General features: G+C 50.3%; 1 protein-coding gene across 1 annotated transcript in view; it reads right to left on the bottom strand.

Moving 5' to 3' along the window:
• Nucleotides 1–18,756, bottom strand: part of HYDIN (HYDIN axonemal central pair apparatus protein) — a 454,160-nt gene that overhangs the window by 70,329 nt on the left and 365,075 nt on the right. Inside the window, exons 45-56 of the mRNA XM_084644216.1 lie at nucleotides 18,551–18,719; nucleotides 16,158–16,832; nucleotides 14,587–14,802; nucleotides 13,233–13,426; nucleotides 11,205–11,387; nucleotides 9,149–9,268; nucleotides 7,312–7,471; nucleotides 7,034–7,206; nucleotides 4,627–4,825; nucleotides 3,320–3,419; nucleotides 2,580–2,679; nucleotides 1,113–1,281 (exon numbers count right to left, since the gene is read on the bottom strand). Of these exons, the coding sequence (XP_084500342.1) occupies nucleotides 1,113–1,281; nucleotides 2,580–2,679; nucleotides 3,320–3,419; nucleotides 4,627–4,825; nucleotides 7,034–7,206; nucleotides 7,312–7,471; nucleotides 9,149–9,268; nucleotides 11,205–11,387; nucleotides 13,233–13,426; nucleotides 14,587–14,802; nucleotides 16,158–16,832; nucleotides 18,551–18,719 (2,458 nt within the window). The remainder of the gene's footprint in view (nucleotides 1–1,112; nucleotides 1,282–2,579; nucleotides 2,680–3,319; nucleotides 3,420–4,626; nucleotides 4,826–7,033; nucleotides 7,207–7,311; nucleotides 7,472–9,148; nucleotides 9,269–11,204; nucleotides 11,388–13,232; nucleotides 13,427–14,586; nucleotides 14,803–16,157; nucleotides 16,833–18,550; nucleotides 18,720–18,756) is intronic.

Here is an 18,756-nt window from a genome sequence, read left to right as displayed (position 1 = left end):
AATAACCTCTCTAATCCAATTTGAGATTCCTCTGTTCATGCATCCCAGGATGGCATTAGCTCTTTTGGGCAGAGTGTTACATTGGGAGCTCACGTTCAGCTGATTATACACCACATCCCCAAATCTTTTTCAGGGTAGAATCTCCCATCCTATAAATATGACCTACATTCTTTGTTCCTAGATGTATACATTTAGCTGTACTAAAATTAATATTTTTCCTCGCATCTAGCCTACCAAGCAATCTAGATCACTTCTGAATCAGTGACCTGACCTCTTCATTATTTTCCACTTACCCAATTTTTATGTCATCTGCAAACTTCATCAGTGATGATTTTGTGTTTTCTTCCAGGTCACTGATAAAATGTTAAACAGCATAGAGCCAAGAACTGATCACTGCAGGACCCCACTGCAAGTACATCCACTTGATGATGATTCTCCATTTGCAATTACATTTTGAGATCTATAACCTCACCAATTTGAATCCATTTATTGTATGTTAGGTTCATTTGATATCTTCTAGTTTCCCCACTGCCAACACTCTTGCACTATTTCCCATTGGAGAATGCTTGATGTGGAATCCCTGGGTGTGAACTTTCCTACAGTCAGCAGTCCTGAACCATCCTTCTTACAGAAACCTATGACGGAGCAGCTGTGAATGCCTCTCTACTCCAGTGACTGGTCAGTACTATTCCTTACAGTGACTCCTGCTGAAAAGGGCTTAGTGTGAAATCTTCTATGGTCCTGCATTATTCTTCTTATAGGGAATTCTTGGCTGGGAAAGGCTAAACTTGGAGTAGCCTTGAGCTTTTTCAAGGTCAGGCTCCTTAATCCAATCCTAGGAGAAGCTAGGACTGGAGAGGCCAGTACTGCTGGCTCTTTAAATACCTATTCCAAAGCTAGAGGTGGATACTCATCCATGCTTTAGGAACATCATGAAAGGCTTTGACAAATACATGGATGGTAGCACTGGATCCCCCAGTTAACCAGTGCATCCCCACTTGTGTGTGACTAGGAATATACAGATCACAGCTATCACAAGACACAGGGGACCATTAGCTACTGTCACAGCCATCACAGCCTGGCCTGTGCCAATGTCTTTACAGGCATCTCACCTGGCAGTACAGGATAGGCTTGTCTTCAATTTTTATTTCCTTCTTGGACCGAAAGGTGATCTGGATCTGAGTGGGGCGGTCAACAGCAGCTAAAGTCCCCTTCTGGGGCTGGATGTTGAAGACAGAGTTCAAATTTGGCATGTTGGCTTCAGGGGATTCTAGAGTGAAGCTGAAGGATGGAGACAAAACAAAGACTCTTTGTGAATTGGCCTGTTCGGTTAAAGACACTAGAGCCAGTCGCATAGCCAGGAAGCCCAGTTAAGAGCCTTGGCACAAGACACTTAGGAATGTGGAAACGGCCATTAAGATCTCACTCAGCTTTGTTCAAGAGATTCCAGATGGAAATTAAAGTTGTGGACTTTAGCTTGATTTATTTCCAAGGCCAGATTTTCAAAGGGTCTGCGTTTTCTGTATGCACCTGTCTGTGCATGTAATCTGCATTTTCATGCCTAACTTCCTCATTTGTAGGATGCAGAATGTGCCCATGCTTTGCAAAATAGAAGTTTTTTTAAAAAAAACCCTGACATCTTGTGATGGGGTATACCAGACCCTCCGAGGCCCTCTGGTGGAGGCCTCATGGCCCTGCCACACCCCGCCCCCAAAAAGGATAGTGGAGAGGGTTTTCCAAGCTGCCTAGAGTGGCTGTGTGGGGCACAGCCAATCAGGACCCAGAGCCAAGCATAAGAAGAGCTGCAGGCCAGAGGGAGTTCAGTTCCTTGCTGGAGCTGTAGGAGTGTGGCTGGGGTGTGGCTGATGGAGCTGCAGAACCCCAGACAGGGCAGCGCTGCCAGAATCCGGGATGAGCAAGAAGGAGCCCTGAACTGGTTGCTGGGATTCCATTAGGACAAGACCCTAAGGTAAGGGTGAAGGCACCGTGGGGAAAAGGGCCAGGGAATTAGAGCAGCGGTGTGACATAGTTAAAGGGACACAACAGATGGCTGCAATCTAAAGGGTCCCTGGGCTGGGACCTGGAGTAGTGGGTAGGTCCAAGTCTTCCCCCCACCCCCACTCCCCATTAGCCACTGGGGGAAGTGGCATGGACATTGAGGCACCCCAGAGTAGTGCCCAGCTGGAGAGCTGCAGCCAGAAGGCCCACGGGGCCAAAGACGTTGTTTCCTGGGAGGGAGCCCTTGGGCACTGCTCTGTCCCAGAGCAGGGACAAACAGAGAGGGTGCAGACACATGCACTCAGCCATAGAGCTCAGCGCTCCCCTCTGAAATCTGTAAATAAATCACAGCCATGCCCACTGGGGAATGATTTACATTTTGTTGTGTTTCTGCTTCAATTGTCACGCTGTGTAAAGTACACTTGTTGGGGTGTTGAATATTTGAAAGTGGTGACCTCTGAGCTTTGCTACTTACCCTGATTGGGATCTAGCCATTATATCCAGGAGAATATCGGAATGAGAGACTGGACTCATGGGGACATCAAATGCTTATACACCACACAGCTGAAATAGTAGTTTACCTGTATGCAATCTCATATTTTCCTTTGTTCTTCAGGGACAGCATTTGCTTAGTTTCATCCAATACTCTAATGATCCCGAAATCCAAACCACCATCTGTACCTGCAGAGAAAGCCACAAGTGGGAGGAGAGATGGTGATGAATACTCAGGTCTTGCATGAAACACACCTCCAAATCACAAGATTTGACTCTCCAGGAAGTCAAAGTCCTCCAGAGAAAGTCTTATTCTCAAAATTAGCCCCGGGATGCTTTATAGCCCTTTTTGTTACATGGAGAAGAACTGCATGGCTTAGTGGCTAAACATTGTCATTTTCATTTCCTTGCAGTGCTACATGCTGAAAAGTATATGTCACTCTCCAGTCTGCGAGCAGTGCAGACTTGCCTGCTTAGATAGCCTACATGTCAGAAAGCTGGAAATGTTTTTGTACAGGCTTATTGTTATTTTGGTTTCCATCTCAACAAATAAAATAAATTGCATACAAAAAAGCTGCTTTAACAGAAGGCTAAGGTGAAGTCAAGTACTCAAAAGTTAGGAAATGCCAGTATTAAGGTGACCTTAATTCATCGCCTTGGTGTGTACATATCATGATACAGTCTTTAATGACATGGTCACTGACTATTTGTTCTACTGGATGCTTGCCTCATTCAGTTATACATCTGGACCCTGTGCCTACTGAGGGCAACCTTAATTCTTCTTACTGATCCAGCCAGGCAATCCTGAGTGTGGGGGACAAAGACTGACCTTTGGGGAAGCTGATGTCCAGAGCAACATCATAGGACTCGGCAAGGACTTGGATATTTTCGTACTGAACAATCCCCAGGATGTTTTCCATGTCTGAAACCTGAGGCAACAAATAAACAGCTGTCATTCAGAGCACCTCTGACCTCTGCTGATGAACATCACGAGTTCTTCATACTGCCAACGGCACCCACCTCCTTCTTTGCCATCAGATTCCAGCACCAGCAGCCATCCAGCTGCAAGGCTTTTCCTACCCTGCTAACCTCCTGGGATGACCCAAAAGGATTCTCCCGCTGTGTGAAACATCAGCCTAGTTCTCCACCCTTCCAGCATGAGAAACTCACTACTAATGATGCTGTTTATGGTTACCAGCATAGTCTGCAATAAGAGATGTTCCTAACAACCCCCAGCCAAGCTCATGAGGCAGCCCTTCTGAACATCAGCCCTGCCGCAATGTAGAAGGTAGGAAAGGGACTCCCTTATTGTGCCTTTTTCCTGTGAGTTGTTGCTATTTACATTTCAAAACCAAGCTTGTTTCCAGCAGGGCCCTGCAATGGGACTCTCTGGCAGGGAAGTGGCAGAGGCTGTGCAGGAACCCTAGAGCGATTCCTGATGTGTCAAGTGGGACTAGCCAATGCCAAATGGAGAGCACCATATCAGCAAGCCTGAATCAGCCCAGTCACTGCTCCCTTGACCTGAACCAACCTGCCTCGGGGGTGAGGGGGTTGGATTTGTTCTTGGATGGCTCTATCATCCAGGCTTTAGCCCCAGCTGACTGGTGGGAACTGGGGCTGCTCCAAACTGGTCCAGCTGGGCCAGCCCATTGGGGATTTGTGAGACTCGGATGCTCCAGGATACACTGGAATATTTTGATTCAAATAAAGAAAAGCAATGGAAACATGTCCAAAAATGGCCATCTGTCCAGCTGCCTGCAGGTGCTACCTCCCCAGCCCATAACACCTCGCTTACCCAGCAGTGCCTCAGATACAAGATGGCTGCCTCACTGGTTACTTGGAAGTAACCAGTAAGGCAGCCATCTACAAGCTGGTCTTACCCTTCTACAAGCTGGTCCCTTGGAGAAAGGCCAGAGCTGGGGTGGGGAGGGGAGCTAGCAGAAGTGCTCCTTGCAGGTAGGAGGCTATGTCATTCACAACACGTGGTCACCACTGCCCCACCCATCTCACCTGCCATCGGTGGTAACTGCCAAGTACAAACCTTAGTGTACTTAGGGCCTCACTAATGCCCTCCAAAGAGTGGGAAGGCTGGGCTCCTGGGTTTGCAGGTGCTGGGGAGGGAAGGGTCTGCCTCACCTCCAGTCGGATGACCTTCTTAATGTTGAGAGGTTTTGTAGCCTTAAAATGCAGCTGCAGGCAGTACTCTGAGCGGGGACCGATGGAGCCCTGGTCATGTGAGACAGAGAAATCATCCCCCAGGTTCTCCAGGCCGCTGAGCCGCCAGGCTACAGGCAGCGGGGAGGTGTTTCTCAGGAAAAGCATCTTGGTGTCCTTTCTAAAAGGAGAGGAAGACACTCAGCTGTTGCTGCCAAAGCAGCCATTTTAGTTTTGCATTTGAATGGGGCCCAGGCCAATCCAGTCTCACGTGGCCTATAAAAATCACACCGATCCAGCTGGACCCACAGGATTTAACCATATTCAGTTCTTTCTTACTTTGCATGTGCCAGAACCTTAAGTTCAAGCTTTGGGGAGAATCACAGAGTTTTAGTTACAATGAACACAAGCAAAATAAGAACTTAAGTAGCAGATCAACATCTGACATGCTTGGATCATTTTAACTAGCTCCATTCCTACTCATAGGAGTGGGGGCACGGGGGTCATTCTGATGAACCAGCATGAGTGTGGGTCACATCCAGAGCCCTAGTTAGGAACAGGTGCACCAGAAAGTATTCATCGATATTCATGGGAGGACAGGGAATGAGAAGTGGACTGATGCCAGATAGTCTACGTATACGTAATCCTGCCTCAGCATGGGAGGATGGATTAAATGACTTCTCAAGGTCCCTTCCTCCCCTACGTTTCTCCGATCTCTCTGACTGTTTTACTGTGACATTTAATCACTCGAACTTGTGGGATTTAGAGTTAGAAGCTTAAGATAAAGACTCGTTCAATCGTAGGAAGGTGGAGGGGCAGATTTGCTGAGGAGGCGTGGGATGACAAGTTGCGTGCAATGAGTCAACATGCTCCAGTCCTGGCTGGTGAGCAGGAAAACAGCCCTGCCTCCAGGGTGACCTGCAATGGGTGTAAAGGAGAAGCCAGAGCGGAGCCCGACGGCTCACTTTCTGGTCTGTTAGACGCTGCAAGCCTAGAGGTGGCTGTGAGAAGGTGGAAGAGCTGAGCACTGAGCTACAGCAACCCAGACAAGCGAAGACGGATCCCTTCTGTTCCCTGGGACATGGGCCTCGCTGGAGGAAGGGTGCTAAAGGACGGGCAACTGGCAGGAGCACTGCAGTCTCACTGGAAAATAAGGCGCTAAAATGCAGGAGTAATCCCTTGGGAGCTGCAGCATGGAACATATTGGTGCAGCCAATGCAGAGACTTGTGAAAAGTCCCAATATCACTGACTGCTTAAAGAGTCCAGCCCAAAGGGTAAAAATGTGTAGCCTAAACATGGGCGCAGTTTGGGGGGTAGAGGGGGGCACATGGGGCTCGCGTGCCACTCCCCTCCATTTCTGTGAGCATTGAGCACCCCGCAGCCAAGTGGAGCAAGCTGGGCAGCCTGGCCAGGGTGGGGAGCAGGATGGAGCAGATGCTCCAGGTTGCTACCTTGATGCCTCCTGGGTCCTATTGTTTGCCTGTTTCCTGTGCAACCATGGGGGGATGCAGAGAAGAGACGGGGGAAGTGGGGGATAGGGCAGGAGAAAGAGAAAGAGATGTGGGAGTAGGGGGAGGGGTATGAGCTTGGGAGGGGAAGGGAGATGGGAGGGAAGGGAAGGAGATACAGGAATGTTTGTTGGGGGGGAGTGGGAGCCCGGCGTGTGGTGTCCCCTCAGCTGCAGCAGCAGCCCCAGCTGGGAGGCACCAGAGCAGCCACATGGCTGCAGCTCCTGTGCTCAGGTCACCACAGCAGACAGTAGCAGCTGGAGCTCCCCCATTAAGCTAGCCTGTCCTGTCCTGTCCCGGAACCTGCAGCCTAGGTAGCCCTCCAAGGGAGGGGACAGAACCAGTGAGCCAGGAACAGGCTTCAGCATGCGCGCTCGTGCTTTGGCCCCCCAATATACCAGTTAAACTACGCAGTAACGGCAGGCAGGGTGCCGTGAAGAGCCACGGGCTATCAGCTTTGCCCTCGCCGTGAGCATACATCTACCGGGCAGTGGGGAGGTGTGGTTCCCCGCGTGGGGACACCGCCACATGCTAGCTCTGCTCTCGCTAGTGCCTACAAATAGCAGCGTGGCCAAAGCAGCACAGGTTAACCGCCTGAGTCCAATCCTGCCCGACCCCCTGGGTGACCCGTTCATGCTGTCCCAGCCACACTGCTGTATTCAGCGTGCTAGCTTGAGCAGACCTAGAGCACGAGTGTCCACCAGTGCCAGGAATTACGCCTCCCAGCTGCAGCGTACACATACCCGGAATGAATAAGAAGAGAAACTGGAGATAAAAGGCAAGTCCTTGAGTCAAAATAAGCAACTCGGAAAAACCAAACAAGGCCTGGCCTGAAGAGTAGGCTCCAGACTATGTTCTGACTGCCCTTCGGAATCCCAACCTGTGCAGCAGCAGCTTCTCAAAATGCAACTGCTTGCGGTCGAGCTCCAGCTCAGGACGCACTCCTTGGCAGCAGATTCTGAAGACCACTGGCTCTGGATTCTCTTTAATACAGCAGACGATGCTGTCATCAAATATGCCAGGTGCGGTGGGGTACGCCCATATGCTCAGCTCCTGGCACGGCACCCCAGAGAGAAGGAGAGAGAGAACAGGGCATTCATTCAGAGGGGAAAATGGCTCCCAGATCTCTTGAGACTGCGATACCTGTTTGTCTCCTACCTGCTTCTCACTGGGTTTCAGCATCATGGTGGGAGGATCCAAGAGGTATGTATTTGCCTTGATGTCATGCTGGAAGCAGAAAAATACCTCCGCTTCCAAAGGGGATGAGTTGAGGATGGTTATCTTCTCGGAGTTGTTGGGGTATCGGAGGGCCTTGTATCTGCAAATGAAATGCACTGTAGAAGAGACAGCGGACCATAGGAAGTGCTGCACCTTCGTCCTTTCTTATGCCATATGTACAGCACCTCCTTTCATGCATCTGTTCACACACCATATCCTGTTAACACAAGTTATAAAATAGTCCCATCACAATCATCATTGGTATAAGGAACATTATAAACCTGAGGGTTACTTCCTTGTACCCGAGTGCTGTAAGCGGCCTCTGCAGCGTCAGGCGAGTAGGATCAATTGTCTCTGCAGAGGCCATTTGAAGAAGTGCCAAAAATTGATCTGGCTTGTGGCTTTTTTTGTTCATTTGTTTTGCTTCTTTCTGAGTAATAAATAAGGTCTGATGGGGTTTTTAAGATAGTTTAAAACTAGTTCACTTTTTCTGATTGGTTTTCACCTGAGAAATACCAGGACATTTCCTTGTGTTCCCTGTTTTGCTGGATGTCTCAGGTGTGTGTTCCTACCTTAACTGAAAGGGGTGGGGGAGGAAATGCTGAATCCTGGAGAAAGGCTCCCTTTTCTCCAACGTGTGAAATAGGCGTTGGCGTTAAATGGTTAAAGAAACAGAAGAAAAAGCAAGCATCTTAAAACAATTGGACTAAAAATCCCCTTTGGCTGTCACTTGCTTAGATTTCAATTACATGGGACAACAAAACACCACTAGTTCTCCAGTCATCCACAGAGTTCCCAAGCAGAAGAGAACTGACTTTTTAATGTTAAAAACAACAACAACACCACAGCATAAATCACTCTCCCTGCCCAGTAACAGCAACAACTAAAAACTGTGACAGGGTCGGACCAGATGGCTATAAGAGAGTAATAGAAGGCAGATATATTAGCCCCAGGCTAAGTAGGTCCCTTTTCCCTGGGTAAGATAACAGGGAAGGTTCCAGAACAATCAGGAACCTTCTGGAGACAATTAAGACAGGCTGATTAGAACACCTGCAGCCAATCAAGAAGCTGCTAGAATCAATTAAGGCAGGCTAATCAGTGCACCTGGGTTTTAAAAAGGAGCTCACTTCAGTCTGTGGTGTGTGTGTGAGGAGCTGGAAGCAAGAGGCACTAGGAGCCGAGAGTGAGAACGTTGGACTGTTGGAGGACTGAGGTGTACAAGCATTATCAGACACCAGGAGGAAGGTCCTGTGGTGAGGATAAAGAAGGGGTTGGGAGGAGGCCATGGGGAAGTAGCCCAGGGAGTTGTAGCTGTCGCACAGCTGTTCCAGGAGGCAGTCTAGACAGCTGCATTCCACAGGGCCCTGGGCTGGAACCCGGAGTAGAGGGCGGGCCCGGGTTCCCCCCAAATCCTCCCAACTCCTGGTCAGACACAGGAGGAGTCGACCTGGACTGTGGGTTCAGAAAAACGGCCAAGCTGAGGGCTGCCGTGAAGCTCCAAGGCGAGCAAATCCGCCAATAAGTGCAAGACCCACCAAGGTAGAGCAGGAACTTTGTCACAAAACCTTGTAGGCCTTCTTTATGGTCTGTGGTTTTGCTTACAGCCTCTCGGGGTGAGTATGCACAGCACTGGCAAAAACAGCCACGTGTGCATGTGCTCTACTGATGTAACAACGTCGGCAGCAAAAGTAAAACTTTCTAGCATAGCTATAACCTACAAAACAAACTAACATGCAGCCGTGCTAGGAGACTAGACCTTTGCTCCTTTTGTTGGTACCTGTCTCTCGACTTTCCACAGAGCAAGGGGCCGAAGTGGAACACCCCTGAGCTCATCACATACTGTTTGAAGAGGATGTCGTCAGGCTTCGCATTCTTCCTCCGATGAGGAAATACCACCCTGTAGCAGAAAAGCAGACTGGTGTGAGGAGCTGCAGAAGCTAACAAGCCTGTAGCTAGAGGTAGCTGGAAAAATTTTGGTGAAACATTCTCTCGTCTGAATTTGCTGATGCAATGAAATCAAAACGTGTGGTTTCCTGACAGCTTACCCACCCAACTCCTTGGCAGCCCTGGCTTCCATGTAGCCTGCTCCAGAGCGGAGTCTTCATTCTTTGTCACCAAGAATTTGGAGATGTTTGGTTTTCAGTTCAAATCAGAACAAAATCAAACTTCAAGCTATCAAAAATCCTCCACAGAACAGACTTTCCAGGTTTCCTGTAACCCTTAGCGCCCTCAGGAAGAGCAGAATCAAGCCCAGGCATGGAGGATGATATTAAATCCTCTATCCTCCCTCCCTGCCCTACCAGCATAAGGCCAAGCCTCTTTCCTGCTCCAGTTCTATCCCGCATCTCGCTGAGAAGAGACATCACGCTCCTCCCACACAACAACTGACATTGCCTGGAGGCTCATGCTGAATGTACTCAAGGCCAGGGAGCAGGCTCTTTCCCATGCGAAGGTGACCACAAATCCACCACTTGTCCCATGCAAGGTTCATCCATTCCTATACAGTAAAACTCTCCTGTCTTTGCGTTTCTGTTCCCTGTCCCTGTGTCCTAAGTACTCAGCTGGTAATTGGGATTCATCAGAAGTGATGTGGAAAGAGTGGTGCAGGTTGGATTCCCTTGAACCTCATCTAAGCAGGAGACCAGTTACGATATGGGTGCTCCCTGAAGCTGGGAGAACATGGTTAAAAGGTGAGTGTCGGAAGCAGCTAGAGAAGGCGGCTGGTTAGGACAGCGGTTACACTAACCTAGGGCCTCAGAGACCTGGGTTTAACTCTAGACTCTGCCCTCAACTTCCATGTATAAAATGGGGCAATAGCACTTCACACGAATGTTGTGAGAATAGATACATGAAAGAACGTGAGGTGTTCAGATACTGGGGGTCACATAAGTAGTTACTTGTGTTCCCCTCGACTTATTTAAATCCCAGACAGCTCAAGGCTTCAGCCCTGTAATGTGGAGGTGTTTGGGTCTCACCTACCCTCAACCTTTAGCCTTATTGTAACCAGCTCCCCCCGACTCAGTTACTCTTAGACTCCATTACTTACACCAGTGGTTCTCAAACTAGGGGCGCCGCTTGTTCAGGGAAAGCCCCTGGCGGGCCGGGCCGGTTTGTTTACCTGCAGCGTCTGCAGGTTTGGCCGATCACAGCTCCCACTGGCCACGGTTCGCCTTGCCTGGCCAATGTGGGCTCTGGGAAGGGCGGCCAGCACATCCCTCGGCCCGCGCCACTTCCCGAAGTCCCCCTTGGCCTGGAGTGGCGAACTGCGGCCAGTGGTAGCTGCGATTGGCCGAACCTGTGGACGCGGCAGGTAAACAAAGCCCAGCCCGCCAGGGGCTTTCCCTGAACAAGCAGCACCCCTAGTTTGAGAACCACTGACTTACACCACTCACTGATAGGCCAGGGAGATCAAACACTCAGAAGCTGGAACGCGGTGTAAATTAGAGCTGGGGTGTCCCACTTTAACTTGCCTATTCTCTTCTCCTCTGATTTTGTGCTTTACTTCCTACTCTCCTGCCTTCTGGCCCCTTGGCACGTGAATTACAACAACGAAGAGGATGCTTCCGCTGCAGTCGGGGTGCGACACAGGTGACTAACCAGCTCACTTACTGGTGGCAGCGATGCTGTGGCAGCAGGAGCTGGTCACCTGAGTGATCACCCAGGGCCCTGGTGAGCTGCCACAGCTTCCCCACTGTCAGAGTCGACAGGGACTCTACACTGATGGGGGAGGCGGGAAGGTGGTGTCAGATTCAGCAGCTCAGGCTCCCTCTAGACCTCAGGGAACCTGCTCAGAAGAGTAGCCCAGCAGCTTTACCAGGCATGCAGGTGCTGACCTGGGGTCCTGGCTGATGGTAGGGTAAGTGCAGGTGCCTCGGCAGTAAAGCTGGTATTGCCGGCGTGTGCCCAGGATCTCGAAGTTCAGGGTCTGATCAAACTGCCCTGCCACGGTGGAGGAGAAGTGTATCTTCATGACAACCTCTCCGTCAGCAGGCACCGTCCAGCGGAAGCTGCTCAGCCTGGCGGTGAGAGAGAACCCTTTATGTGCTTCAGACACCCGACAGGGCGAGACACTGAGAAAGGTGGGGTAACTTGTAGAACATAAAATCATAGGAACCCTGCCAGACTGGCTTCTGGGTCAGGAACTCGCACTCTCCACAGAAATGTGGACACTCAGGTGTCTCGCCTGTTAGAGCAGAACATGCCACCATATCTGTGACTGTGATACTGGGTTCCTACCATGTGCTCTACACGCGCCACCCCTGAAGCCTAGCCAGAGACCGCTGCTAGTGCAGAGCGTGGCTGCTCCCTGGCTCAGTGACATTACACTAGATCTCTGACAATGGCTTCCTCTTTGCTTCCCAGAGAAATTCAAGGGGTTCACTTTGAATACTGATCCCTGTGGCGTTTGGATCCCGGCTGCCCGAGGGGCCATCTCTTCCCATGACCCACTGGAGGGATGGCGTTCTCAGCAGAGGGTCTTCGGGACCATAGCAATTTGCTCTCACAGCCAGTCTGACAGTCTGCGTTGGGTGATCTACAGGATGTGCTACAAGGCACTGCCCTGACTGGTGGGAGCTGGGCAGGTTGGTAGGAGGTGAAGAATAGTTATTTTCAGTGTCTTTGTTTATTTCAGAGGAGCCAAGGGAGAAGTATTAACCTCAGGACTTCTGATAAACCTTCCCAATACGTGCAGGAAGAATGCACCTATTGGGATGGGTCTGGTGCTGGCCCTTTGTACCCAGGAAGGAGAATTCCCAGCGAACAGGAGGCTCCATCTGAACAGCAGTCCCGCTGTGAGGTGATCTGCTCTGAGGAGGAGCTGGGAGAAGGCACGGTCTGTGCTGCGTATAGGGAGTGGGCCTGCTTGCCTGTACACATGGCCCAGCCTTGTCACCGGCATGGAAGTGAAGAGATTATACTCTTTCTGCATCTCTCACAGCTAAGGAGGGAGCAACAGACTGATCCAGCATAAGAATGAGACATACACAGAATAGGGTTGCCAACTTTCTACTCGCACAAAATCAAACACCCTTGCCCCACCCCTTCTCTGAGGCCCCACCCCTACTCACTCCATACCCCCCCCGCCTACCCTCACTCACTCGCTCATTTTCACCAGGCTGACTTAGGGGGTTGGGGTGCGGAAGGGGGTGAGGGCTCCAGGGTTGGGCCAGAAATGAGGGGTTCAGGGTGCAGGAGGAGGATCAGGGCTGGGGCAGGGGGTTGGGGCACGGGAGAGGGTCAGGGGTGCAGGCTATGGGCAGCGCTTACCTCAAGCAGCTCCTGGAAGCAGTGGCATGTCCCCACTCTGGCTCCTATGCAGAGGTGTGGCTAGGCGGCTTTGTTCCCTGCCCCATTTGCAGGTTCCCAGCCCATGGGAGCTGCGGGGGTGGCACTTGGGGAGGGGACGGCATGTGGAGCCCCCTGGTTGCACCCACACGTAGGAGCTGGAGAGGGACATGCCACTGCTTCCAGGAGCCATGTGAAGCCAGAGCAGGCAGGGACCCTGCCTTAGCCCTGCTGCACTGATGACTGGACTTTTAATGGCCCAATCAGTGGTGCTGACCAGAGCTGCCAGGGTCTCTTTTCGACCGGGCATTCTGGTTGAAAACTGGATACCTGGCAACCCTAACAAAGAGCCCTAAGCACCTCCCTGCTACATGGAATCATCCACGTTCTCCACTGAGTAGCACCCACTGCTGTTCAGTATGCCTGGGAGACATGTCCTGGGTGAGCAGAGTGGCCTAGTGAGACCCCTACAAATCCCCAAGGCAGAAGGGACATCACTGGTCTCCGGTCTCTCTGGCTTATGCTAATCAGGCTCCCGGCTAGAAGGCGTCAGGCTCAGCTGCTTGGTAGCTCACCTGAGGATCTTTTCTTGGGATTGTTCCCCAATGAAGTTGCTTTGATCCGGCTCTGAGAGTGGTACCAGTGCCCCAGGGCCTGGCCCCTGAAGACCCTTCTTGCGGCCTGTGCTGCGCTTGTCCTTCTGAGCCTCACGGCTGGGCTCTGGTTTGTCCTTCTTTAGTCTGCCTCTGGTTGGGGTGATCTGTTCTTCCTGCAACCCAGAGCGAGGGCAGGAAGGACAGTCAGAAATAGCTCAGGAGACCCAAAGAAGAGGCAGCCAAGTACTCTACCAAGGCGCCACAGCGCCGATCCAAGAGCAATGGCACCGAGATGAAAGAAAAGCCAAGAATGGAGGCAAGGGTCTTATTTGTGCAGGAGTCCATGGTTAGGGTCACCATGTGCCTTAGCCCTAAGTCCCTGCGATAAGGCCTCCAGCATGTTCAATGCGACAGATAACAAGTAACGAGCATCCACCCTACACAGGATTAATGGCTTCTTTCTGCATAGGATTTAGATCCTTTGTTGTTTGTTTTTTTTATTTCATCAAGGAAATCTCTCCTTGTGAAATGCCTGTAAAATTCTAATCACAACAATTGGGTTTGTTAGTTTGTTGCTTTTCATGCTTTATAATAGTCTTATCAAAGGCTTTTCTTCCCCTTCCATCTCTTCCCCTTCTTTGCTGATTGACACGGATTTTCCCCCTGTGCTCTGAACTGAGCCGCAATGAAAATGATTCTTTATTTAAAGGAAAATTGAAAAGAGGGTTTTGTTTTGTTTTTAAATCAGCTAAGGCCCAAGTTCAGGTTCACAAGTCAACACTAACCCTCAAAGCAAACAAGGGAGCTGTTGTTCTTTAGAAGTTAGCAATGTCAGGGGCAGTGGGTAGGAAACAGCATGGCGAACATGTTCACAAACATGTTCACATCCAACTGTGCATCTAATCTACACGTGCAACTACCATGACTCTACAAGGGATCAGGAACACTGCCTGTGGAACTGACCAGTTGGAAGTGCCACGGGTCAGCTGTGTGTGAAGTCCTGGTAACAGTGTGTGCAAATCAGGTGCACAAGTACACACACCTTTCAGAAAATGTCGGCCTTAAGGTTTACTATTATTTATTAATTGCATTACCACAACACCCAGGACCCCAGTCAGGGAGCAGGACCGCATTGTGCAATGCACTGTACAAACACAGCATATGGTTAGAGACTGATGTCAGTCCAAATCTTCCTAGACACAGGGACATGTCATTTCTCCGCTGCTAATTTCATTTTATGGTCAGGTGTTGCAGCTCACCAGCATGATCATTCCCATCACCGTGGGACCTTCTGCAAAAGACAGCAAAGCAACATTTCCACTTAGCCCTGTACCTTCACCACAGGGACAGTGACAGAAGCATCTGCACTGCCCTCTGCATCCTTCTTTTCCTCATCCATATTCATATCTTCGGGCACAACGAAGGTGAAGTGCTTGAGAGCTTCTCCTGCCACAGGAGCCATCCGCTTCTCTGGGTAGGGAATCACGGAGAAAAAGGCGGTCGGAGGGATGGGTGGCCCTGAGGGACCGAGCCCCAAGCTATCCAGGATCTAAGCCATGAGAGAAAGCCTTTCATTAATGCCTCATTCATCATTAATAAGGCTGTGAGACTTTCACAGAGGTCATGGAAGTCATGGATTCCATGACTTTCTCGGACCTCTGTGTTTTCTGCAGTGGCCCATGTGGCTGATCCCAGGGCCGCCTCAGCTGCTCAGGTGGCCCCAGGCAGCTGGTACCGGGTGCTCCCCCGGAGCAGCAGTCCAGGAGCAGCAGCGGTACCCGGGCCGCCCCCCTCCAGCAGCAGCAGGACTCTGAGCTGCCCTCTGCCCGGAGCCACCCCCGACCCTGAGCAGCAGCGGCAGGGCCCCGAGTAGCCCCACACCCCGGGGCATCAGCAGCGGTGCCCCAGGCCGCCCTCCACTCTGAGCGGCAGCGGTGGCATGCCAGAGCCCCCACATCAGAGCAGCAGCGGTGGGAGCCCTTCCAGAGCACCTAAGGTTTAGTCGGGCATATTAATATAGTACAAGTCATGGTCAGATCGGGGCCAGGACTTTCTGTTTATTGCCCGTGACCTGTCCATGACTTTTACTAAAAATACCCCTGACTAAATCATAGCCTTAATCATTAACCTCCAACTCTTTCCTCTACAGAGAGGAATGGAGCGTTAAACTGCTGCCCAGGAGACAGGTGTGACAGTGGGTTCGCTGCATAAGTGTAGTGGAAAAGGCCCAGAGCATTGCCAGCCTGTGGAAATCCTTCCTGCATGACTCTGGGAAGAAATCTTTCGCATAGTCAGTTACCCTGAGAAGAGTTACAGAGCTCAGCACTGTGGCCCCATGGAGGCTCTTGTGCCATTTGCCACTAACTCTGTGGTGCTGATAATTCCATTAGAAAGGAGGAGCCAGGATGGCAGGACCAGAGAAGAGGAGAGGAGAGAAAGTAGAGAAACACAAGGAAAGAGGATGGCAGGAGAATAAAAAGGAGAAATAGAAAGAGGAGGGGAAAAAAATGAAAGTGGAAGAACAAAGATGGGGATAATACTGGAGAACACCACTTAGTACTTATTCAGTCTGAGGTGCTTCTCAGACACGCAGCACTGAAACTTTATTAATAGCGGGAATCAGCACCCGCAAGCGAGGGCAACCAAGGCAGAAAGAGGCTATGTGATTTGCCCAACCCTCACTAGGCTCAATCCGGCAAGATGCTGAGCTCCCTCAACTCCCATCACCTCCCAGCAGGTGATTAGAACCTTGCAAAACTGAGCCTCCAGTTTCAGAGCCTGGAGGCTACTGTGTGTAACGAATAGCCGCGCGTTAGAGCTTTGCCACTGCAACCCTAGGCTGAGAGAGCGCTCCAGAGCCCAGGAACACATGCTCTTGCTCACCATGTGAGACAGTGGTTTTACCTGTTCGACTTCTGGCAGCTTGCCACTCTCCAAGATCCTCTTCCCACTGGAGTCCTCTGAGTTCAGCACCTGGAAGTCCAAGCATGGCACCCCCACGTCTTTCTTTCCATCCTGGTCTTTGTCTGCTCCTTCTTCCCCTTCTCCCTCCAGCCCAGACACCTTAGAGTCCTCCAGTGCCTTTAGCTTTTCCAGGCGCTCCTTCTCAGCTCTCTCCTTTTCCAGCCGTTCTCTCTCGGCTCTCTCCTTCTCCAGTCTTTCCTGACGCTCCCTTTCCCTGTCCTTCCGGCCCTTGCGGCCAGATGGAGCCTGACGCTGATCTTCTGCTTCATGCTGGGTCTCCTCAAGGCCTGGGGGCGGCAGTTGGACACCCTGCACCCGGTCCCAGAGTGACAGAATCTGGACAATTTCCCTCTGCGCAGCCTCATAGACTTTAAACCTCTGTGTCAAGTTCTTCTCACTGTCACTTACCACCTCCTTTTCCATTTCCTCCTGCTCTGGGATGGAGGGTGGCATCAGCCCTAGTGGCAGGATGTCTGGCAAAATGAGTTTGCTCCGCTTTTTCTTGTCCTCCTTCTCACATGCCACAGAATCTGGACGCTCTCTCATAGACACTTTCCTCTCCACCCCTTCATTCAGCCTGAGGTCCGACCTATTGACGGTGGAGATACTGGCACCCTATAAGATCAGGATTATGGAAAAGGAAGGGAACATGTTTAAGTACTAACTCATAGCTTATTATTTGTATTACCGTAGCACCTAGGAGTCATGGGCATGGACCAGGACTTCATTGTGCTAGGCACGGCAAAGACACAGAACAAAGATTTGGGCACTGTGCCGAAGAGATTCCAATCTAGCTTATTTGATACAGAACCTTCCCACAACAAGTGTGCAAGGGCTATTGCATCCCCTGCATAATGATATCCTCAGCATCTCTTAATGGGAAGGCTACTGCTTTCTCCTGTGTCTGAGTTCGAGATGCCAGCAATGAGGGTAGTGGTTTGGACAAGCCCAGGTTTCTGACAAAATTACTCTCTCCTGCAGGAGACTTCAATTAAGTCAATGTGACGAGTGTGTGCCCAGCACCTCTGACAATCGGGCTCTAGTGAATATACAGACCTGGCAGCATATCCTGAATGTAAAGTGATTCTGGCCCTGTCTCATAAACATACAGCTAAGGGTAGCATAAAATCCCTCCTTTACCTGCAAGGGGTTAAAAGCTCAAATAACCTTGTTGGCACCTGACCAAAAGGACCAATAAAGGAAGAAGATCCTTTCAAATTTGTGCTCTCTTTGTTGTGCTCTCTTGGGACAGAGAGAGGGACCAGGCAGGGAAATAAGCATCTAAGATTACAAAAATTGTAAGTAAAGCAAGGAAATGCGTTAGATTATCTTTTGTTTTAGCTTGTGAATTTTCCCTAAGCTAAGAGGGAGGTTTATTCCTGTGTTTTGTAACTTTAAAGTTTTGCCTAGAGGGGAATCCTCTGTGTTTTAAATCTATTTATTACCCTGTAAAATTACCTTCCATCCTGATTTTACAGAGGCGCTTCTTTTACTTTTTTCTTTATAATAAAGTTCTGCTTTTAAGAATCTGATTGGTTTTTAGTGTCCTAAAAACTCAAGGGTCCGGTCTGTGCTCACCTTGTTTACCTATTTGGTTGGTATATTATTCTCAAGCGTCCCCAGGAAAGGGGGACAAGGGGCTTGGGGGGCTATTTTAGGGAAACAGGAACTCCAAGTGGTCCTTTTCCTGAATCTTTGTCTAACTCACTTGATGGTGGCAGCAACACAGTCCAAAAACAAGGAAGAATTTGTGCCTTGGGGAAGTTTTTAACCTAAGCTGGTAGAAATAAACTTAGGGGATCTTTCATGGGGTCCCCACATCTGTACCCCAGAGTTCAGAGTGGGGAGGGAACTCCAACACCCTGTCAGACCATGGCGGGAAGCTGAGCACTGTCCAGTGCTTCCAGCCCAAAGCTGTATGAATCTATGGCTTGTCACGAACAGCAGATCAGATGTCACCATGCAAAATGAGCAGAAAAGGTGAGCTCCAACATACCAGGGACTAAAAGCACATGCACTTTCTACGTCAAAACCAACCAGAGCAATTGCACCTGGAAATGAACTAGAACTCAGTGTGGTCTACAGAGACCAGGGGTCCTATGCTTCAACTGGGAAATGCACTGACTGAGAGAGCACAGTGCGGTGCACGAGCTCAAGTTTCCCAACAGCCTTCAAGAACAGATCCATGTAATATATTCATCATGAGCTACGGATTCCCTGGCCTAGCAAATTACATGCGATTGAACCTCCAGCTGCTGTGGTGCTGGCTTGTGTCACATGACAGGGTCAGTGCAGAGACAGAGTTAAACATCTTTATTAGCCCAACCACATACCTGTTTGCCTCCCAGCTGGCTTTTCTTTCCCAAGGCCTCATCTTTCTCTTTTCCAGAATCCTTCTTCCACCGCTTGGTCTTCTTCCTCATCTCTTCCTCTTCTCGCAAACGCTCCAGTTCCTGCTGGTGCTTCTTTTCCTCGAGCTCTCGAGCCAACTTCTCCAGCTCCCTTCAGTAAAGCAGACAGAAAACTCACTCATCATAAA

The sequence above is a fragment of the Lepidochelys olivacea genome (genome assembly GCF_965140295.1).
Source record: "Lepidochelys olivacea isolate rLepOli2 genome assembly, chromosome: 12".
Taxonomy (NCBI): domain Eukaryota; kingdom Metazoa; phylum Chordata; order Testudines; family Cheloniidae; genus Lepidochelys; species Lepidochelys olivacea.
This window is presented reverse-complemented; position numbering and strand designations above follow the sequence as displayed.